The sequence below is a fragment of the Argopecten irradians genome, chromosome 2 (assembly GCF_041381155.1).
Source record: "Argopecten irradians isolate NY chromosome 2, Ai_NY, whole genome shotgun sequence".
Taxonomy (NCBI): domain Eukaryota; kingdom Metazoa; phylum Mollusca; class Bivalvia; order Pectinida; family Pectinidae; genus Argopecten; species Argopecten irradians.
The window spans coordinates 19,339,781-19,364,274 of record NC_091135.1 but is presented as its reverse complement, the minus strand read 5'-3'; the positions used below and the strand labels follow the sequence as shown (position 1 = coordinate 19,364,274).

Below are 24,494 nucleotides of genomic sequence, written 5' to 3'. Positions count from 1 at the left end.
ATCTGCCGATATCCCAACACCTGCTACATATTATTACATCAATGGATATTCTGAAATCTGATAGATATCCGGTCACTGGCGGATATTCTGATATCTGACAGATATTCTGACACTGGTGGATATTCAGACTTCTGCTAGATATCTTGACACTGGCGCATATTCTGATATATGATAGATATCCTGACACTGGCAAGATATTCAGACACCTGTAAGATATTCTGACACTAGCAAGATGTTCAGACTCCTGCTTGATATTCTCACACTCGCTGGATGTTCTGATATCTTCTAGATATCCTGATACTGGTTGATATTTAGATATCTGCCAGATGCCCTGACTTTTGTAAGATATCCTTACGCGTGAGGAATATTCTTGACACTGGCTGGGTAGCTTGACACATACTGAATATACTGTTATGCCAGTCATTTTGCCGACTTCTCAAAAAGACAGATAATACTTTGATAGACAAGAAAAACTTCTTTTACATATCAAACCAATTTAATAAATACATGTACTCAAAAAAAGCAGATTACCATGTGAACAATACAGTATTGAAACAGCTAACATCACACCTTCAACTTTGTTTACTAACAAAAACATTATCATTATTAATAAAAAGTTTTAATCAGTGATAAATTGAATCAATCATGTCAGTTGTTATATTTTTTCCCTCGACATTTTCAAAAATGTGTTGCACACTATGTACATTCTAAAGCTTTCATTTAATTATTAAAATAAATCATGGAATTGTTAAGAATTTATTATATGAATAAGTTAAGCAACATCCACTAGAGCATTAACTAAATCAAGATGACCTAAATGTACACAGTGCGGTCATACAAATGACTTCACATAAAGGCAGTGAACAAAATGCTTGAGAATGTTTCCAAATAAAATCGGGAATGATTTAAAGCAAAGGTAGCACAAAGGTCTTTTTTAAACTATTTCACAATTCAAATATTTAAATAAAAACGTTGACAATCTAAATTGATGGTTAACATACCTTAATTACCAAGTAAAAATGGAAGCAATAAAAACTTCTTGTGAAATAAAAATAAAAATTATCTACATCACATCTATGCTTTTTGCTTCTTACATGTAGTAAACAAACAGGTGGGTTTAAAAATCTGATTGAGCAATAAACAACGACACATACTCAATAAACAAGAGGCCAGAGGGCCTGTATCGCTCACTGGTTTGTAATGCCATAATATTCTGGATACAGGTTCAAATTTTCTGAGAATATTTACCTCTAATTCCCCTATTGGGCCCACCATTCCTGCCCCCTGGGGGTCAGAGCCAAAATTTATACAAGCTCTGTTCCCCTTCCCCCAAGGATGTTTGTGGCCAAATTTGGTTATAATCCATGCATAACTCTATGACTAGTTGCGATTTATAGGATTTACCTTTATTTCCCCTATTGGGCCCCGTCCCTCCTGCCCCGGGGGGTCAGAGCCAAAATTTATACAAGTTCTGTTCCCTTCTCCAAAGGATGTTTGTGGCCAATTTGGTCACAATCCATGCAGAACTCTAGGACAAGTAGCGATTTATAGGATTTACCTTTATTTCCCATATTGGGCCCCGCCCCTCCTGCCCCGGGGGTCAGAGTCAAAATTTATACAGGTTCTGTTCCCTTCCCCAAAGAATGTTTGTGGTCAAATTTGGTTACAATCCATGCAGAACTCTATGACTAGTAGTGATTTATAGGATTTACCTTTATTTCCCCTATTGGGCTCCGCCCCTCCTGCCCCCACGGGCTCAGAGCCAAAATTTATACAAGTTCTGTTCACCTTCTCCTAAGGATGTTTGTGGCCAAATTTGGTCACAATCCATGCAGAACTCTAGGACAAGTAGCGATTTATAGGATTTACCTTTATTTCCCCTATTGGGCCCCGCCCCTCCTGCCCCCGGGGGCTCAGAGCCAAAATTTATACAAGTTCTGTTTCCCTTCCCCAAGGATGCTTGTGGCCAAATTTGGTTACAATCCATGCAGAACTCTATGACTAGTAGCGATTTATAGGATTTAACTTTATTTCCCCTATTGGGCCCCGCCCCTCCTGCCCCCGGGGGGTCAGAGCCAAATTTATACAAGTTCTGTTCCCCTTCCCCAAAGAATGTTTGTGGCCAAATTTGGTTACAATCCATGAAGAACTCTATGACTAGTAGCGATTTATAGGATTTACCTTTATTTTCTATATTGGGCCCCGCCCCTCCTGCCCCCAGGGGGTCAGAGCCAAAATTTATACAAGCTCTGTTCCCCTTCTCCAAAGGATGTTTGTGGCCAAATTTGGTCACAATCCATGCAGAACTCTAGGACAAGTAGCGATTTATAGGATTTACCTTTATTTCCCCTATTAGGGCCCCGCCCCTCCTGCCCCCGGGGGCTCAGAGCCAAAATTTATACAAGTTCTGTTCCCCTTCCCCCAAGGATGCTTGTGGCCAAATTTGGTTACAATCCATGCAGAACTCTATGACTAGTAGCGATTTATAGGATTTACCTTTATTTCCCCTATTGGGCCCCGCCCCTCCTGCCCCCAGGGGCTCAGAGCCAAAACTTATACAAGTTCTGTTCCCCTTCCCCCAAGGATGTTTGTGGCCAAATTTGGTCACAATCCATGCAGAACTCTATGACTAGTAGCGATTTAAAGGAAATGTTGACGGACGGACAGACGGACGGACGGACGGACGGACGGACGACGGACGACGGACGCCGCGCCATGGCATAAGCTCACCGGCCCTTCGGGCCAGGTGAGCTAAAAACAAGAGGCCCAGAGGGCCTGTATCGCTCACCTGGTTTGTAATGCCAAGTAATGTTCTGAATACAGGTTCATTGTTTCTTTTCTGAAAGAATTTCAATATTAACCTCTAAATCCCCTATTGGGCCCACCCCTCCCGCCCCCAGGGGGTCAGAGCCAAAATCTATACAAGTTCTGTTCCCCTTCCCCCAAGGATGTTTATGGCCAAATTTGGTCACAATCCAAGCAAAACTCTGGGACAAGAAGTGATTTATAGGATTTACCTCTATTACCCCTATTGGGCCCCACCCGTCCTGCCCTCGGGGGGCCAGAGTCAAAATTTATACAAAGTTCTGTTCCCCTTCCCCAAAGGATGCTTGTGGCCAAATTTGGTTACATTCCATTCAGAACTCTATGACTAGTAGCGATTTAAAGGATTTACCTCTATTTCCCCTATTCGGCCCTGCCTCTCCTGCCCCCGGGGGACTAGAGTCAAAATTTACACAAATTCTGTTCCCCTTCCCCCAAGGATCTTTGTAGCCGAATCTGGTTACAATTCATGTAGAACTCTATTACAAGTAGCGATATAAAGGATTCACCTCTATTTCCCCTATTGGGCCCCGCCCCTCCTGCCCCCGGGGGACCAGAGCCAAAATTTAAACAAATTCTAATCCCCTCCCCCAAAGGATGTTTGTGGCCGAATTTGGTTACATTCCATTCACAACTCTACGACAAGTAGCGATTTAAAGGATTTACCTCTATTTCACCTATTGGGCCCCGCCCCTCCTGACCCAGGGGATCAGAGCCAAAATTTATACAAGTTCTGTTCCCCTTACCCCAAGGATGTTTGTGGCCAAATTTAGTTACATTCCATTCAGAACTCTATGACTAGTAGCGATTTAAAGGATTAACCTCTATTTCCCCTATTGGGCCCCGCCCCCCCTGCCCCCGGGGGACCAGAGCCAAAATTTATACAAGTTCTGTTCCCCTTACCCCAAGGATGTTTGTGGCCAAATTTGGTTACATTCCATTCAGAACTCTACGACAAGGAGTGATTTAAAGGATTTACCTCTATTACCCCTATTGGGCCCCGCCCCTCCTGACCTGGGGGATCAGAGCCAAAATTTATACAAGTTCTGTTCCCCTTCCCCCAAGGATGTTTGTGGCCAAATTTAGTTACATTCCATTCAGAACTCTACGACAAGTAGCGATTTAAAGGATTTACCTCTATTTCCCCTATTGGGCCCCGCCCCTCCTGACCCGGGGGATCAGAGCCAAAATTTATACAAGTTCTGTTCCCCTTACCCCAAGGATGTTTGTGGCCAAATTTAGTTACATTCAATTCAGAACTCTATGACTAGTAGCGATTTAAAGGATTTACCTCTATTTCCCCTATTGGGCCCCGCCCCTCCTGCCCCCGGGGGACCAGAGCCAAAATTTATACAAGTTCTGTTCCCCTTACCCCAAGGATGTTTGTGGCCAATTTTGGTTACATTCCATTCAGAACTCTATGACTAGTAGTGATTTAAAGGATTTACCTCTATTACCCCTATTGGGCCCCGCCCCTCCTGCCCCCAGGGGACCAGAGTCAAAATTTATACAAGTTCTGTTCCCCTTCCCCAAAGGATGTTTGTGGCCAAATTTGGTTACATTCAATTCAGAGCTCTATGACAAGTAGCGATTTAAAGGATTTACCTCTATTACCCCTATTGGGCCCCGCCCCCCCTGCCCCTGGGGGACCAGAGCCAAAATTTATACAAGTTCTGTTTCCCCTCCCCCAAGGATGTTTGTGGTCAAATTTGGTTACAATCCATGCAGAACTCTAGGACAAGTAGCGATTTATAGGATTTACCTCTATTTCCCCTATTGGGCCCCGCCCCTCCTGCCCCTGGGGGACCAGAGCCAAAATTTATACAAGTTCTGTTCCCCCTCCCCCAAGGATGTTTGTGGCCAAATTTGGTTACAATCCATGCAGAACTCTATGACTAGTAGCGATTTAAAGGAAATGTTGACGGACGGACGGACGGACGACGGACGGACGGACGGACGGACGACGGACGCCCGCGCCATGACATAAGCTCACCGGCCCTTCGGGCCAGGTGAGCTAAAAAAGTATAGGGTTTCATATGTATAAGACAAGTTCCTACCAACTTCCTGTACATAACAATGATATGATAAAGGGAGATAACCATGGTATTGATTAGGTCAAAATTAGCATATGTTTCACTTATGAATTATTAGTGATATTCTTGTACACTCTTAGGCATATAATATCAGATTCAAAGACTACCAGATTATGTCTAAATTTTGGACATTACTACCGGTAATGAAAATGATTACAAGAAAATCAACAGGAACTTGTCTTACAGGCACTAACCCTGCACTATAATGAGTTAATACTGCTAGTAATGAGGTGATTACCATATTAGGTTACTATGTTAAAATACATTATTCATATCATAATGGGACTTTGTTTCTACTGTTTTAAACTTCAATATATAGATGAAATTTACAGTTTTCCATATCTTTTTGCAATCTGACTTGTAATACAAGTAAATTTTTAAGATAATAGAATCTAAATTCTATTGTAACAAATCTTTCACTCCAGTGTTTCAAACTTAACATTAGAATTAATAGTTGTTAGACAATAGTAATATTAACTCATAAAAATATAGTTGGCATAACATTTACAACTACTGATCAAAAATATGATTTATATATAATTTTCTCAGCAGTATATCATTTAAACATTTAGATAAAAAATAATAACTTTCAATAACATCTATCAACTTAACAGTAAATTTAAATATAAAAAAAAATTCATGCTTAAAAGTATCACACTAGCATGCTCTATACATAGTAATTTTAATTAGCTGTTGTAATTTGTCATCAATTCAGTTTTTACATTATTTGTCTATGTACCATTGACACATTATAGGTAGTTGTTTTCTTTTCTCTGGTCAGAATTAAAACGAAGTATCTACATAACAAGTGATCTGAGTGATATTCCAACCCCTCTGAATACAAACACACATGACTAGTTATACAAGACAATAACTTATATACTTACACATGTTATGCAACAATATTTAATTTAAAACATTTACTCCAAATCACACTTTGTAGATTCTCACAGGCAATATTTCCCTAAAAAATACGGGTACAAAATTGGGATATGCACATAATTATAAATTTCTGGTGTATTAAAATAAATTACTATTAATATTTCCTTAACATTGTAAAAATTATCAAAAATAACAGGTAACATTATAGGTAGACCATAATTAATTCCTTTGGAATGTTTATAAATCACATTGACACAAAATCACAGACATCATAGAAAATCACACTAAGCTTGGCTAAAACTTATTACACAAAACTATAAAATAGCCTAGATTTATTGCTTTCAATTAACACTCATGAGATAAAATTTGATGTAATTTTTAAGGTGTAAGCCATATCAGTGTTAACATGTGTCTATATATATATATCTATATATAGACGCATGTGACTAGATATTTGGAATGTTATGCAGTCTGAAAAGGGGAGATAATTCCATTCAATTCAAAGGCATGCGCAGCATGGATTATAAGCAAGTTGTGATGAACAGTTTTCTTGTAAAAAACCGTTGATATTGATTATAAGTGTTTAACAATCTTATTACTACTCTCAACATTTTCCACCAAAAAGCCACATTTTTTTTTCAGACAAAAATATATATAAATTACAGAAATTTACAAAATATTTAGATATTTCTTAGATTTTTCCTCCATACATATATGTACACTGTATATGTAAGTCCAGATCATCAAGTTTCCTCAATTGTCTATTAAACTTTCTTGTAATCTAAATAATCTTTTGCATGCAAAATTCTTAAGTCCATGTTTTAATACACCATTTTCATAATCCGAACAATCTTGAAATCTTAAACAGCCTTTCACTTTGTCCTGTATCCATGCACACAAGCACACAATGTAGAATAACATGCTATCTAAAAGCAGAATATAATGCGATGAAAAGCATTCATTCTTTTCTTTCATCCAAAATTGACAAGATTTCTTTACAGTTGACTTGAGCTAAGTGAACAGCAGCATCTATTTCTTCTTTCACCTGGAAAATGACATGAAATCTAAACATTAAAATTCAATAAATACATATAAGCCAAATTTTCAGTGGAAATATAGATGGAAACGGATACATTTTTTGTAAGATTGAAGCACCCCTTAAAGCTGACAATGCAAGTTAAAATTATTAAAATGATTTTTTTTTAATAAGTATACTCGTTGTTCAAGAATCGTTTATGAGACATTCCCCGGTTGAGGACAGCCATTTTTGTTTTACATTCCGACGACTCGCCGACCCCTTTATAAAGCGCGTGAATCAACACACGTGCGCTCATTCATGTACCTATACACCTAGCATTCCACAGTATGTATCAACCTACAAATAGGTAAACAAAACCCTCACCTGTAAAACTATATGGGACCTTTTTTTAGCAATTAACATGTCAACTCCTCTAAGTTGTCATTTAGATGTTTCTCAAAATAAAAATTCAACGCAAGTGAATAGAAATCCAAAATAATCCCGTCCACATATCTCCACGTATGTCATCGTACCCCATCAACTATACCACGTGACTACGTACCTGACCCGAACGAGCGACAACTAACAAGGACATCTGTAAAACTGTGTATATTGAAGTGTTTTATTAGTTCGTATTGGACATTGGGATAGTAGCTGACAACAACATTCATTCTATTACTTCAATGAAATTATTGGCAGGTCTTTGAGATTGGTCCCATTACCACTTTCCTTAGATACCACACTGTCATTATAACTTGTTGTTTTTTGAGAACGTTCCATTACGTTGTTAGAAACCGTTCCCCATCACAGCAGTTTCCAGTGTCCTCACTCCTACCTGTAATTCAACAACATGTATCAATCACGTACAACAACAGGGAAAAGACTGCCAGGATGATAAGTGATACACAATTATACCATATTCAACCCAATAAGTACCCCTCCCCTTTTTGAGGTCTCATTTCTATTGCCTGGGCATAAGACCAAAACTATCAACACTGTACAAGTCTACAATAATTTCGTCTTATTAAGCACCTTTTCATTTTTTCAATTTTTTAAATGCCCTAGGCGCTTATTGGGTCGAATATGGTCTGATAAATCATGTTTGTTATTAAAAAACTAATATCCATTTAACTGATGAGCTAATAAGCTCAAAGTAATAAAGAAACTTGAACTTGGTACTGGTACAATGGTACAATGAACAGCACTTTATTTGTATGCAGATACAAATATGGTAGCATTTAAAACTTGAAGGGTTAAATGCTGTTGCCTCTATGAAATTATGCATCGACAAAATAAGACAGACAGTTTAGGATATTTTCTTGAAGTTTTAAATTAGTCATAAGGAGATGAAGAATACATGAACATGTTAATATTATTGTATGTGTAAATGTTAATCATGTTTTCTATATAATAATGAACACATGTGGAGATGTAACTGTATTTATCTGGTTTATAATTAGTGTTTTGTATCAACATGTTTAAATAAGATAAGGAATAGAATCATGATCTACCACCAGACTTCAAACTGTAATGAAATTTATTTACCTGTAGGTCTGATTTACAGCTGATGTTGGCCACTGCTGCTAGTTCCTTCAGAGTGGGCCACATGGAGTTAGTAATCCTGGACACAGTCAGAGGTACCTGTACAGCTGTCATTAGACCATCCTGCATTGCCTCCTCTCTCCTTCAAAGTAAAAATTTAATCATTCCACTATAACTGTAAACAGGTAAAGAAATGTGCATCTATCATTAATTTGTGCAAAGTCAAAAGTAGAATTACTATCTAATTCAGGGTTGGAACCAGAAACATGATATTAACAGCTATGGTCATGTAATGGACGGCATCCTCCCATTCATGCAGTGCTTGTGTGTTTTTGTTGTGCGAGGTGCGTTCTAATTCAGGGTTGGAACCAGAAACATGATGCGATTTACTTATGAGATGACTGGTTTATCAATTGACTATAATGTGACTGGGTATGGTGTGCTGCTCTGTATCTTTGACTACAGTGTCCTTCAGTAGATATAAATTGAGCAAGAATTTCTCTATCACAAGGAGACAAAGCATATCATCACAACAATTACCTAGAACATGATACAAATCATGTAATAATGACAAGCCACTCTCAAATAATCTTGTCTGTTGATAGAAAATTACAAAGATTTTACTCATTAAATAAACGTAATTCCCAATGCAGTGAAATTTTTAGGAAATATGTAAGGTCAATTGATGATCAGTATTACTTACAGTGCCTTATCCTCTTCTGTATCTTGTGGTAGTTTACTGGCCAGCTGTTAATACATAAAAAGTGTTAAAACTACATTCTGTTCTTCATTCAAACCCCAAGTTTTATTTGCTTATACAGGTATTAATAAAGAAATATTCACTTAGTATAACAAAGATTACAAGTGTAACTTACAAATTAAAGAGTACATACTATATAATTACTGTATTGAATAAAGGGGTTGCTTCTATTCATTCCAGTTCATATTACATAGGTTTTAATTGCAATACGTCCCATTGGAATCTGTTATTACCATATATTCACTGAAGGCCGCTGCATCTGCATCCACAAAAGCCATCAAGTCCTTCATAGTTTTGTACAGAGGTGGTAGTAATTTCCTCATCTTAGCATCTAATTCATAGAACTTCTTGTTTCCATAGCTCAAGAATCCTGCCATGGCACCAAGGGCAGCTCCCTGTAATAGTCACAATCAAACTGCATCAATCTATAAACCATATGGTCTGGTAAAGAGAGCAATTAAAAGGGACATAATGATCACAATGGGTATTATATATTACAGAGTTATCTACCCTTGTGGGTAAGTATGGCATGTTTGTCATGTTCAGAACTTATATTCATATTATTTGTTTGCTGGAAATATGTGTGAATGAATTTCAGCAATTTTAAGTATATGTACAGTAATTATATAGGACAAGGAAGTAATTCCAACAGTGTGGACAAAAAAATATGTCTAATTTTCAAGGCGATCTGCCCCTTAATCAAGACACACAAAACAAACACGATAACATATTAAATATAATACGAACAGTAATGCGGGACAAAGAAAGTAGACAAATATTTAACTTAACAGCACAATGGAGCACAATTTACCCTTCAGTGAGTAGCAGCCGAGCCGATCTAGCAAAATGTAGCCATGCTGTTCGGTAGATCGTTAAAATATGAACGAAGACTGGAAAATGTGCCACGTATGACGTCAAATGTGTAGCGAAATTTAAATGTCTTGCTCATTGGTATAGGATGCAAATTTACAGTAATTATAGATCCATGCACAATATAACTTCATAACCATCTATTGATAAAAGACATGTTCTAGAGACAATGATAACAGTTGAATGTCCATATAAACTTGCTGAACTGATCTGACATACACAGCTTTGATATATATTACTTGTAGATAAGAATACTTACCAAGGCAGCTGACAATGCGGCCACAGAGCCTCCTCCTGGAGTCGGTGACCTTGACCCTACAGTAAGGATAAAATCCCGCATATCCATACTGATCAGTGGTCCATCCTTATCTTCATTAATCATGTACCTGGAATGTAAATAATAGACTACCTAAAGTGCATAATAGAAATCAATTTGAAAATCAGGATTATAAACAAACTTGTTATGACGAGGATCAATTTTCGTTTATACAAAATAAATAATATCAATTTTTCAGTAAGGGAATTAAAGTTCTGATGAGTAGTAATTATTATAGAGTTGATGGGGATATTCCAAACAACATGTATTCAATAGTTCACTTTAATACTGTAACCTTTTATAAATTCATATTTAAATTCTACATTAGCTAGAGTACTAAGAATAAGAATAATCAAAACAATTACCACAAAACACAACAATCAGTTTTACTTACTCAATGATTCTCTCCTTGGGACTGAATGGACCAAGGGAGTTAAGTCCGAGCCTGTTGATAACGAGGCGTAATTTCTGGTCCTCCTCTAGGATAAACAGGTTATCCTTTTCCATGTAGTAGTTAGCTACCTCTAAGATGGCCTCCAGGGGCACCAGTCCCACAATCTGGGATCCAACCACAGCCAGATTCAGCTCCTTAATCAAACAATTATATAAATACATATTCAGTGTTCTCATATTTATCTCCTTCTGAGTTTACAATCTGATGATTGAGGAACACACAGGTGTGATATTTTATGTCATAATTTAATCTTATTAAACTACATGTATATAAACTATGACATACACCTCCATGGGTTTTCAGATCATATTAACCCCAGTGAAAAAGCTTGCTTGAACAGATTTGTTTTTTGCATTTGTCCAAATGAAGATCATCTAATATATATCATAGTATATAAAAGTAAAGGCATATCTGTACCTGTGCGTCTTTGAGGATTTCCTCATAAACCATGTGTATAGGTGTTGCCTTAAAGTCGGTAATGTTGACGGACACCTGAGCTAAGTTGGCCTCATCTAAATACCATCCAATAGCTTGTACATTCTTCAGTCTTCCAGGCTGTGGTAGAGACAGAAAAGTTTGTCAAGGTTTTAAATGGTTTAATTCTATTAGAAAGAGAGCTGTTTGGATATAGGCAATTAACTGTTTGAAGTGCCATAGAAGCAGTTATCTTCTCTAAAAATATGGAAATGTGAAATAATACACTTTTTGTGATTATCATTTTATGATCATAATGAATACATATAAACAGTTTACAAACAGATAGGGTTTTGTAAAATACGTAAATGAAGCACATTTATAGGTCTCCCTGCTGTGTTCTTTTATATTACAATTCATTGATATTACAGCATGGCCTGAAAGAAGTTCCTTAACATTAAAGGTCTCATTAAATATTTATGTTCCAAGCCACAGCAGTGAAAGTGTAAATTTTTACAGAATTTATAAAGAGATAGAAATATCTAGTTTTAATTATTTATTCATGAAAACAATAAACTTCAAGTTTAAAAAAGGTAAATCAATACTTTTGATTTGTCTGCATCTTTGCCATTAGCAGATGTCACAATTTTATGATGTTACTATGGTTGCCAGCGAGAGATGCTGATCTATACAAACCAGCCTCTAGGATGTTTTACTAAAACTATAAAATGTGTATCTAATAAGCTAGGATGAACTGTATATAAGGCTTTGTACACTCCAATATATCTAGCAACATATCCAAACATGACTTAAAATAGACAAAATAGAAGGAAATCATATATTTGCTTAATGCATTTTTGAATTAAATGACTACCAGCCAGTTATACATTCAAAATCAAGGGGACAATAAGTGTAGAATTAAAAAACAATCTGATTAAAATCTGCATCCTTATTCTCACTCTACATCTGACAACAACATCTCATATGAAGTCATGTTGTGATAACATTTCAAATTGACCAATTAAATTACTACTTCCAAATTTCTTGACGAAGATGAAATAGTAAATAAGAGCTGTAAGAATAATTTCCCTGTGTGAAGTCATTTCTCCCAAATAGCACAAGATAGCTACATGCATGTATTTGTATGGTAGGAGAGAAATGTTGTTCCAGATGATTTAACATACTATATAGGTAGAGAAAATGTACTAAAACAGACCTGACGTACTGTAACTGGTCTTTATGGCATTTTGTGAACACCTAAATTTTGATTTGCTGAATCAGGTTGTACATCATCACCCTGGTAATGGTGCTACCAATATTGTATTATGTATTTTGGCCTCAGATGGAAGCTTTAATCTATTTTAGCTCGAGATCCTACAACTGATTTAAGCTAATTCAATGTAAGCGTGCACTTGTGACTCAGCGATGAAAGTCTAGTAGTTTAGAATGCAAGGCATTTTTATCAAGGAACTTGCTGCGATTGACACATTAATTGGACATTATACCAATCAAACCAAACCAAACACAAACATATTTCTAATTTAATATCTACATGTGCGTGTGCTAAGTAAATTATAATTTTTTCTGATTACGGAGACATTTAACACAGGTGATATATTTAAATCATCTGTTACTTTTACTTAAAGACTTGAATCTATTTTTTCATCACACATTTAAAGTTTAACTAAGAGGTTTTAATCTTTAAAACGATAATGACATATATCCCATGTTTTTCGGGGGGTTAGTAATTACATGATGTGACAACGTAAACTATGCCATCGCTTCAAGGGAGTTGTTGACAACCACCATTTTGACAGATTAGTCACATGGTTGCTTAATTTAGGCAAATCTCGCGAACTCTCGTGCTAAACTTGTACATAAACATGGTAGAGAAAAACAAACTGGATGGATTTATGAAATACAGGAACTTACTCTCCTCCTGGTAGACAATAAAAGGCTTTAAAATAAGGGAGATTTTGTCTCATACCGGGAGATATGGCATGTATGTATTGAAATTTATTTGACAGGTAAATTGACAATAACTCTTGAATTTTGTACATTTATCTGACATAAAATCACATGGTCATATGGTCAACACCAGAAACTGACTGACCTTAGCTGGGACTAAAAGGAGAGATGCCGACAATTACATCACCGACTGACCACTTTTGTGGCGGAATATTTAGGCAACCAGGTTTTACTTATCACTGACCTCAGTTGAAGCTAAAGAAGCAAACTAGTGGGTTGTTCTACTGACAGTTTCCTCAGCTGGCACAGAAAAAGATAACCAAAAAGTTGTACCCTGACAGAACAGGACAAATGTCAGAACATATCAGCTGGCTGCTGCCGAAATCTACCCATAAAATATATACTGCTGGGTGTCTTTGTTAAATAAAACAAAACATACAGGTACATTTCACAATGTTAAGGCATCAAACCAATGCTAGTTATAAGATGTGCAAAAAAAGATATATTGAAAAGCAAAACCAAACACACAACAGATTTTGTACAAAGCAATTACTTTTCTTTCTGATGTTTCACTTGAACAATTTAAAAATCTTTAATTTTAAGACTAATATCTTATTAAAAATCTAGATTACAGACATGTATTTACGTTGAACATTAATCAAGAGGCCCAGAGGGACTGTATCGCTACACCTGGTTTGTAATCGCAAGTAATCTATGTATACAGGTTCATTGTTTCTTTTCTGAAGGATTTTACATATTAATCCTCTTAAATACCATAAGGCCCCAACCCTCCTGCCCCCAGGGGTTCAATAAATTTCTACAAGTTATTTCTGTTTGTGGCCTAAATTTGGTCAAATCCAAGCAAAACTCTAGGACAAGGTAGCAATTTATGGGATTTACCTCTATTTCCCCTATTGGGCCCACCCCACGTTCCTTGCCCTGGGAGGGGCCAGAGCAAAAAACTATATACAAGTTCTGTCTCCCTTCTCCGTAAGGATTGTGTTGTGGCATTGTTACATATCCATACATGACTCAATGACAAGTGGCGATTTTAAAGTATTTACATCTATTTCCCTATTGGCCACCGCCATCCTGCCCCCGGGACAGTGCCAAAATGTATACATACTCACATTCTTATCGTTCCCAAGGATATCTCTGGCCAAATTTGGTGACATTCAATACGGAACATCTGTGTCAGGTAGCGGATTTAATGGCATTTACGCTGTGTACCTGATTAGGCTCCGAGCCACCAGTCACCGGGGGCCAGATGCCATAATTAAACAAGTTCTGTTCCCCTTCCCCCATGGGTTATTTGTGGGCAAATTTGTTTCCAATCCCTTGCATGAACTCTATGTATAGTAGCGATTTAAAGGATTTACCTCTATTTCCCCCTATTGGGCCCCGCCCCTCCTGACCACCGTGGGGTCAGTGCCCAAATTTATACTAGCTTCTGTTCACTTACATCCATCATTTTCCCGCCCCCCACCCCTCAACACCAAAGGATCTAGAGGATGTTGGTGTTTGTGGCCATATTTGGGTACATGCCATTCACAACTCTATGGACTAGTCAGCGTTTTAAAGAGGATATTACCTATATTTACCCTATTGAGCGAGCCCCTACTGGGCCTGGGGGATCAGAGCCAAAAGGTATACAAGTACTGTTCCCTTACCCCAAGCATTGTTTGTGGCTTGGATTTTGGTTAACATTCCATGCCTAAACTCTTAGGACAAGTAGCGATTTAAAGGATTTACTTATTTCCCCTATTGGCCTCCGGCCCCTCATGCACAACCGGGGGGCATGTGCCAAAAGTTATTATACACAAGTTCTGTTCACCATTCCCCCAACGGATGTTTTTTGTGGCCAACATTTGGTTTACATTCCATTCAACAACTCTATGACTAGTAGCGATTTAAAAGGATTTACCTTCTATTTCCCCTATTGGGCCCCGCCCCTCCTGCCATGGGGGGTCAGAGCCAAAAATTTTATACAAGTAGTTCCCCTTCCAAGGACTTGTTTGTGGCTGATTTTGGGTTACATTCCATGCCAAAAACTCTTGGAACAATGTAGCGATTTAAGATTTACCCTCTATTTCCTCTATTGGGACCCGCCCATACCTGCCATGGGGGATCAGAGCAATAAATTTATACAAGTTCTGTTCCCTTCCACAAAGGATGTTTGATGGAACCAAAAATTTGGGTTCATTTCATCAGAAGAACTCTACGCACAAGTAGCGATTTTAAAGATTTACTTATTTCCCCTATTGGGCCCCCGCCTCCTGCGCCCGGGGGCCAGACAAAATTTATTACAAGTTCTGTTCCCTTCCCAAAGGATGTTTTGTGGCCAAATTTGGGGACATTCCATTCACTACTCTCATGACTAGTAGCGATTTAAGGATTTAACTCTATTTCCCCTATTGGCCCCCGCCCCTCCTGCCATGGGGGATCTGAGCCAAAAATTTATTCCAAGTAATGTTCCCCTTCCCCCAAGGATGTTTGAGCTGATTTTGGTTACATTCCATGAACAAATCTAGGAAAAGAAGCGATTTAAAGGATTTACCTCTATTGCCCCTCTATTGGGCCCCGCCCTCTGCCCCCGGTGGATCAGAGCCAAAAATTTATAAAAGTTCTGTTCCCTTCCCCAAGGATGTTTGTTGCCAAAATTCTGGTTAAATTTCATTCAGAACTCTCTACGTATCTAAGTAGCGATTTAAAGGATTTTACCTCTATTTCCCCTACTTGGGCACCGCCCCCCCTCCTGACCCCGGGGGGTTTGCAGTAGCAAAATGTTTTATACAAGTTCTGTTCCCCTTCCCCCAAGATGTTTGTGGCCAAAATTTGGGTACATTCCTTTCACAATACTCTATGACTTGAATAAAAGCGATTTAAAGGATTTTACTTATTCACCTATTGGGCCCCGCCCCTCCTGACATTGGGGGTCAGAGCCAAAATTTATACAAGTACTGTCCCCTTTCCCCCAAAGGATGTTTGTGGCATGATTTTGGTTCTAAAAAAGATCATAAGGTTGTTGTTTTGTGATGTTTTTGGTTACAATCCAACCAAACTCTAGGGATAATGATTTACCTCTATTTCCCCTATTGGGCCCCGCCCCTGATGGGGGGTCAGAGGGGGGGGGGCCATTATACAAGTCTGTTCCCTTCCCCCCAAGGATGTACATACTCTACGAAACGTAGCGATTTAAAGGAAATGTTGCGACGGAGGACGACGGCGCCGACGACGGAGCAAAAAATGAGAAATTTTATACAGGGTACATAGTTTTCACAACAATTCTGCAACCAAATTTTGAAAAACAATAGTTTGATCACACTGTCAGAAATATTAGAATGAATGTGGAACTCAACAAACCCTGTGTCAATGTTAGCTACATGTCAGCAGACTTAGGACAATCAAGGGATGTTAAAGGTATAATGGGGCCAGGGATAGGGTGGTCAGAAAACCTACCCGCAGTCTCATGCGACGATGCATATGGTGCTAAAAGGTCAAAGGTCAGAAACAACCAAAATTGTATTCATACTTATTTCATAGAAAGTCAAATTACAGTTGTACAGATGATCCTGATTTCTCAAAAAATGATCAAATGTACAAAGAATACTGGTAATGATGATTTATATCAGAAAGTATTTTATTTTGCTATAACAATAACTATACATATATGTACTATGTATGCACTGTTATTGAATGTTTTTTTATAAATCAAACCTTTTACCTGTAAACTAGTCTTATGAAAGAATGTATACATAAATTTTATGTTATCCACTTTTTCTGTTTTTGTTTGTTGTTTTTTTGTTTTGTTTCTAAGCTCCTTGTTGTATGTATGTAGCCTATAATATTTCAAATCATCTGAATCTACATGATCAATGAATCAATTATTTTTATTCTACAAATTTATTTAAAAAAAAAAAAAAAAAAAAAAAAAAAAAAAAACAATAGCATACAAAGATTGAAGACAACCATTCTTCCACAACCTACCTGATCTTTGCCTCGCCCCTGCTCCCTGATGTTGAGAGCGATGCGATGAGCCTGCTCCTTGGTGGCCAACAGATTGATATTGTAGGCGATGAGGAAGGTTCTGGCTCCCACAGCTGTCGCTCCCCAAGTTGGTACAAATTCTGGCAGGCCATAGTCTGGCTTCCATTTAGGACTTGAAAGCTACAATAAATAGAAAATATATACCCTATATAAGTCTGATTTACAACAATTACATGTTAAAATGCATCATCTTACATTAATCACTCTCTCCATGTAATCTTATCTCACACTATCTACCACAAAAATAACAATTTCCAAATATATAAACAATGACATCATTTGAAATTTTTGGCATTACCTTTTCAGGGAGACTTTCAAACTCGCCAGCCCGAATCTGTGGAAGCTGTTTGCGGTCTTCCTTATCTGAGGCCTCACCATACAGATAAACTGAAATACATTAATGAATTCATTAACATGTACATACTACTGTGTTCAAAAGCAGAAAATTGACTATATTGAAATTTCACCTAAAAGAGAGTAAAGGAGCAAATCTTTTCCTTTCCTCTTCCTTTGTGAAAGTGCTTTCAAGTTAAAGAAATATTTTGATGAGGATACGTTCCAAGCTTACCTGGTACTCCTAATTCTATTGACAGCTTCTCTGCGAATTCCTTTGCACATTCTACACAATCCTCCATAGTAACATTCTGTACAGGGATAAAAGGACAGACATCCAGCGCTCCCATTCGGGGGTGTTCACCTACAAATAAAGGCAGATCATTTCCAAACTAACGGTATGAATCAAATATGAATTTCTCAACTTGGGTACTTTTATTACACACAGAAAATATGGCATGTATATCAAGATAGAAATCTTTCGTTAGTTGAAGGATTTTTTTCTTGAGGCAAATTAAGATGTTTGATATATATTACAAGATTTTATTGTCACAAACATTGCGGAAAATTGACTATTATCTCATAGTTAGAATTAGACACAACTATTCTTTTGCAATAACACAGTACCACAGTGTGTTGGAAAACTGTGAAATACAGTCCAACATTAATCCATTGAAAGTTTTTACCAAATTTTGGAACTCTGTATGTTAACTGAAACCAGTAAATATGTTTGTACTGAAACTTAAGCAGGGTATCCTAGTACTAAGATATTGTACCTGTATGCTTTCTCATGTCTATAGCGTGGAAGGCAACACGAGCAGCATTCAAGGCCCCCTCAACTACAGCTTCTGGGGACCCAACAAACGTATATACCGTCCGATTGGTGGACGCTCCAGGATCAACATCCAGTAAAGTACAGCCATCTGTTCCTGCTATACCACTAGCTATAGCCTCAATCACCTGTCAATGATTATCAGTTAGATGTACAAATTTACAATGCTGGCATAACTGTATTGGTGTATTACATAATGATATAGCTTTCAGGGTTTTAGGAAAAATATCTACCTGACTCAAATAGGAAATCTACCTACTCAAATTAATGATCCAGTTAGCTAGCTATCAACCACTTGAACCAGGGGTTTAGCAGATTATGATATGACCAGTATAGCAATACAGATGAATTAAGTTTACTCAAACCCATATAATACAAAGACCTTGTATTATTCTATGTATTTTGCTGATCTCAACTAAACTTTTCATTGTTATAAGTCTGATAGTTGAACATCTCATATACTCAGATAACTTAAATTGTCCCGTTAACTTAAATTGTCCCGTTAACTTCACATTATAATATCAACTGCTGAAGGTTTGACAGCAAGTCCAAAGATCCTGTATTTTATTTCACTTTATTATTTCAGTGACAATTTTATGTGCTTTAAATCAAAAGTATCTTATTCAGACAAATTTTCACTGAGATCACATAGTTCAGTCTAGCAGTTCATAACCAAATTGCTTAACATTTGCTTGATCTATCGATATGCTAGTTTACCACTGAAATATGAGTGCTACCCCATGGCCAGACAAGAAACTCTTAAAGAGAGGAAAATTAATCGTATAAAAAGTGACCAAAGTTCCCTTTAGACCTATTTCATCTATTAGGCCCTATGTTTGGATGTGTATTTTAATCTCGGTGTATTTGGCACGACTGCTTCCTGAATGATTTATTTCAATTCCAGGAAGTCAATTACTGACAGACAGACGCCACAAACCCGTGACTGGTTCTTTGAACCAGGTGAGTTAAATATATCTGATCAAATATGGAATTATCAGCTATGGTCTGTGGAGTAAACTAATTACTAATTATGATTTGACAGAATGAAGGTAATTGGATGTACATATATAGATCAATGAAATACAGGCATGAAATAAAGTACCGTAAAGGCCTTTACTTATATAGGAATATACCATCTTTACTTATATAGGAATATACCATACAATGTATTACATACTAGGTATTTACATTTTTCAAGAAAAGATGCAATGCACAAGGTATTGCTTACATTGAACAGGTCTAATAGATCTGGATGTTAATTAAGTTACCATCATCCAAACTTAGATACTAAACTGAATGTAAAGACAGATAGAATAAAAAAACCCATCTCAAACAGTATCATGGTATAGTCACAAGGTCAATGTATTAATAATGGAGATAGAGAATGGGGTTAATCTTTAAAACTTGAGGATTCCTGTGTGTCTTTCTCTCCAGTCTATAAACCCTGGCTATAAAGTCTATGTGTAATCAAGTCATTAGACCAGTCAGGCATACGTACTATTTTACAGGTATGTATACAGGTAAAACTTGTCACACAAACAGTCAGCTGTATAACAATAGAATATATATCCTAATGGTACAGGATCAATTTCATTCCTTCACCTGTGTAATTCATTCTAATGGAATGATATATTTTGTTTACGCCTTTAGGAATTCATTTTTTCTTGGTGGAGATGACTATAAGATAGCATGTAGAATATTTATATTAGGTATGTAATAGAAATTAAAGGAATGTAGCAATCATACCGATGGCTGAAATGGCTGGTCTTTAATCTTGGTCAATGGCATCAGGATGTCCTATACTTACTGAACTTCATAAATATTCTTTTCTTTGGAGTTTAATCATTATCAAATAATCATAAATGAGACAATACTAGCAGATGTTGTATATTAAAACTAAGCTTTGGGTCATTATATTAAGCTATGCTTATCCTTCCATAGGACAAGAAAATGCCGTCATGGCGGATGAGGCATCAAACAGTAGAACTCCCGAAGTTCAAACAGGTTACTGCACAAGCATTAAATCAATAAAGTTCTACAAATATCTATGAGGATCATGCAACTCCCCAACATTAAGAAACATGACCTTCTGTGGGTATTTCATCAAGTGCTAAATGTATAAGAAAAGAAATACAATGCACTGCAAATTGGACCAGAGCAGAACCATATAGCTATAGACCATTATCATGAAGGGGTCACAATCGCTGAGCGGTTAAGATTCTTGCCATAGTTACCACACGCCATGGCCATGATTTCAAATCCCATGTGGGGCAAGTGCCAGATACTGGCCATAGGTCAGTGGTTTTACTCCAGGTACTCCAGCTTTCCTCCACCTCCTAAATCTGGCATATCCATAAATGATCTTGGCTGTTGGAAGGATGTTAAACAAATCAACTATTTGTCTGTCAGCATGAGACACACATTCTTCTAAAACTAGTATGTGACCCCAGTACCTGTATTTTCCCGACAGAAATCTTCTTTTCTGTCTTTTGCTGAAAGTGAAGCACGACTTTTCTAATTTAATCAAGCACCTTGACAGTTGATCTTAATAAGGATCAGTAACAAAACATTTCTCCTACTTGGCCTTGTTCCAGGTAACATGAGTCTACTAATTTCTGCCAGACAAGCAGAAATTATACACACACATGTTCAAATGTACTATACACAGTTTTGACCTGCATTTAAACAATACCTAACAACAATAGTCTACCAGCACAAAGGACAATTTGAACCCTGAAGTTAAATGTTATATTATCCACTACTGTGTTACAGACATACCGTGACATTCCTTGTAACTGTTGTTGATTTACGGAAACCTAAGTCATACACATGTAATGTTACAAGGTAAATGTTTAGGCAATGTCTGATTTACATTGATTCCCTCCATCTATTCTCACTCAACACCAATACTGCATACTTGGATACAAGCAAAATAAATATCTAGTTAAAACACTAATTTATATCTATATGACTATATTTTTACATCAAACTACAATCGGTGCAAATAAAAGCACTTGCCAAAAGCTGATACACTGATTGTTTTACCTTTATAGTAAAATAAGATTAATTTATCAACTCACATATCTTGATTGATGGTATAGTACAATGAACATTGATAATATTGCCCTGTATAGTCTTGTGCAATTTTATTAGCTAAATTCATCACCCAATCATCTAAAATTTGTTCTAATTGGGAAAAAAAATATCATGATATTTAACTCTTGGGCTTCTAACAGCTAGTATCAGGTCTTGAACTGTTCAGGCACTGACCGATTTATCTCAATGCTGGTCTTGGATCAAGGTTAAATTACATTCTTATCTGTCTATTACAGTGTACTGATAGTAAACAACACCTTTATCAATAGTAATTTTACCACCTATCCTCTTACTGTGTCACAGCTCAAGTGTATACACACATTATAAATAGGTGGCTTAATTATAACACATAATGGTGGACTGGTTATTAAGGAACTTTGGCCTCAAGTGTGCCATCATTTAAATACTTTTGAAATGAAATTACTTAAGATTGATACATACTCTGCTCACCAACAAATGCATTGCACAGGAGATCATTTATCCAATCAATTACAGAATGTCCATCAATATGTCAGTTTTGACGTAGCTAAAAGTACAATTTACGGTAGAGTGTATAGTAACTTTTGGTTTGACATGATTTTCTATCATACTTCATCCGCATTATTTTGGTATCGCAACTGATGTATAATCCTATTGGAAATCTACAATACTGCATAACTCCATATCACCTTACATGACCAAGGACAGTGGTATCATAATATTTAATACCTAATATTAAGATGGCTAAGTTGCTTCCTGAGTGTTATTTAAAGCACACATTTAGATAGATGTGCATGCATTTATCATGTCGGTCAATCAAAGGCAGAAAATTAACTCATGACAGAAAAAAAATCTACAGGATCTGACATTGCAGGATCTGATATATGGTCTAAAGTTGTTAATCGATACAGTAAGCCTTCTGATGTTACATACATCACAGGAAACGTTGTACAAGACAACTAAACCCAATGTAGAAGAACTTAATAGATTCAAACCAAACCCCAATATTTAAGATCAATTTTCCCACAAACTGTGTGGAGCATATTTACTTCACACTTCACATGATTCAGTCGCTAGGTTTCAAACCATTCCTTTGACTAGACATTGATTATCCCATTATATAAATAAATCAATATAACCATGCAGGTATACATGTCCATAGCCAACACATAACAAAACTGAAAGAAATATCTCATCTCTACCAACATTTACTATATCAGAGTAAAGAATTCATCTCTAATGCATATTTGATTTACCGGTATATTAAACAGTATTACTGACATGATTTACTAATTTATTAAAACTAAATGATCTAAAAAATTTACATTTGAATAAAGATCATGCATATTCATAATTTTATTTAGATGTCTTTCAAAGAAATATGGTTTTTTTTCTAATTTCATACAGAGTTACAGACTGTACAGGTATAAATTAATGATCCTTCATTTCAATGCTCATATCTCCAGGGCTAGCTAGAGTGCAATACATTCTGTTTGATAACAATTCAATGAATGATAAAGTAGACCATGCAGTCAGAGAAGGTGCATATATAAGCTTTCAGGTAAAAGCTTTTTCATATAAACTTAGAACAGACTGGCATGTTTACAATTAAATATTTGCACAGTTTAACAGCAAGTCAAGACTTGGAAGTGACTCATCCTTCGGTACTTCAGTAGACAACATAATATTATAAAAAATGATATTTTATTTTTTGAATTATTATCAAGTAATTGTCTATATCAAAAACATTTATTTTACCATTTACAAATTGAAAATAATTTTTATTTGTCAACTAATTTTCATGATCATTAAGAAAATTCATTACTGACATGGAATTAAAATTCATCTCTAAGATTTTGTTTACATCTTAACAATACTTTTTAACAATGCTTTTACATAAACAGTATTTTCTTGAAATTTCTTCCATTTTCTACTTTTTTAGAATTGTTTAATTGCTGTATATTATCAATGCATGCATGCAAAACTAAAAGATTCAAGAGCAAATAACATATATGAAAAGGAATAAATTAATTATACCAAGTTTTGTTCATTTTACAGATTTCTATGTCATTCTGTTGAGATTAAGAATTTAACAAACTACACCATGAACTTATTTAACCTAAACCAGACATCGCGAAATTTGCTGGTCCGACGGACATGTCCGGCAAAATTTGACTCGGACCGCCTATTTTAAAATCTGGTCAGGACCGACCGTCCGGCAATTATTGTGTACTGGAAGTCAGTAGAAATGGTGTCTTTGACGCAGGTGCTGAACCTGGCAAATATTAAACTGCATAAGATAAATTAGATAATCGTGAAAACAGCTGCCTGGATACTTATAGCAGAAAGTTATGTTTACTTCAAAATTTCACATTAATGTTCGTTCCGGCAAAATCTTGTTCGATCCGGCTTACTCACAGTCCATGCCGATCTAAATGTCCGGCCTTTTTTTTCCAACTTTTGCGATGTCTGCTAAACATTTATCATTTTCCTAAATAATAATCTGTATTGTAAAATATTTACAATAGTATTGCGACGATTAGTAAACAAATATTTTGCGTTTAATTCTATGCTCCTTACAGGAGCTCCTCATTTTTGTCCATATAACAAGGGGTCACTATAGACAGGTTTATAAACCTGACCAACGTGAAAAGAGCTTAGGCCTATCTTGCAAGACGTTCAGATCGACAAGCGTGTACTGTTAACACAATCCGCTATTTAGAATAAATTGAGTTAGATATATTGTCTGAGCAAAACATGTACATACCGATAACTAAAAGATTGCGGTTTTTGATGTTGGGAAAAAAATCGTCTGTAAACTTCACAGTACAGTTTTCATGGTAACAAGTCAGTCATTGGTGGTCTTACTTACCTCTTTGTTTCTCCCTTCAGAGAAGTTTGGGACGCATTCGATGACTCTTGGCATGATTATTTTGTATTAATAAGCTATCTCCTGTTTGAAATCGTGTTGTAACGTTTCATGCCCTGTGTCTTTACACTGGCCGAGTCCCGAAAACTACCTGTCAGGTAAAAGCAGCTCTGCTATATTGTTGCGTTCTACGTCACC

At 36.6% G+C, this 24,494-nt stretch overlaps 1 protein-coding gene across 1 annotated transcript; it reads right to left on the bottom strand.

Moving 5' to 3' along the window:
- Positions 1 to 7,603: 7,603 nt before the first annotated feature.
- Positions 7,604 to 24,482, bottom strand: LOC138316489 (formimidoyltransferase-cyclodeaminase-like). Its single transcript, XM_069258182.1, has 13 exons — positions 24,300 to 24,482; positions 18,297 to 18,480; positions 17,756 to 17,884; positions 17,486 to 17,574; positions 17,128 to 17,307; positions 16,600 to 16,629; positions 11,176 to 11,313; positions 10,699 to 10,892; positions 10,248 to 10,374; positions 9,352 to 9,513; positions 9,062 to 9,105; positions 8,362 to 8,500; positions 7,604 to 7,651 (listed from the first exon to the last, which is right to left on the bottom strand). The coding sequence occupies exons 1-13, from the start codon at positions 24,351 to 24,353 to the stop codon at positions 7,604 to 7,606; spliced, it is 1,518 nt and encodes a 505-aa protein (XP_069114283.1). The 5' UTR covers positions 24,354 to 24,482.
- Between the last annotated feature and the right edge of the window lie 12 nt (positions 24,483 to 24,494).

What these genes read in the sequence shown, in the direction of transcription:
- LOC138316489 (XM_069258182.1), bottom strand. Translation starts at nt 24,353, where the DNA reads ATGCCAAGAGTCATCGAATGCGTCCCAAACTTCTCTGAAGGGAGAAAC. An exon ending in AATAGAATTAGGAGTACCAG is followed by an intron (nt 17,575 to 17,755) that starts GTAAGCTTGGAA and finishes AATGTATTTCAG; the next exon opens with TTTATCTGTATGGTGAGGCC. An exon ending in CGGCCTTCAGTGAATATATG is followed by an intron (nt 9,106 to 9,351) that starts GTAATAACAGAT and finishes ATGTATTAACAG; the next exon opens with CTGGCCAGTAAACTACCACA.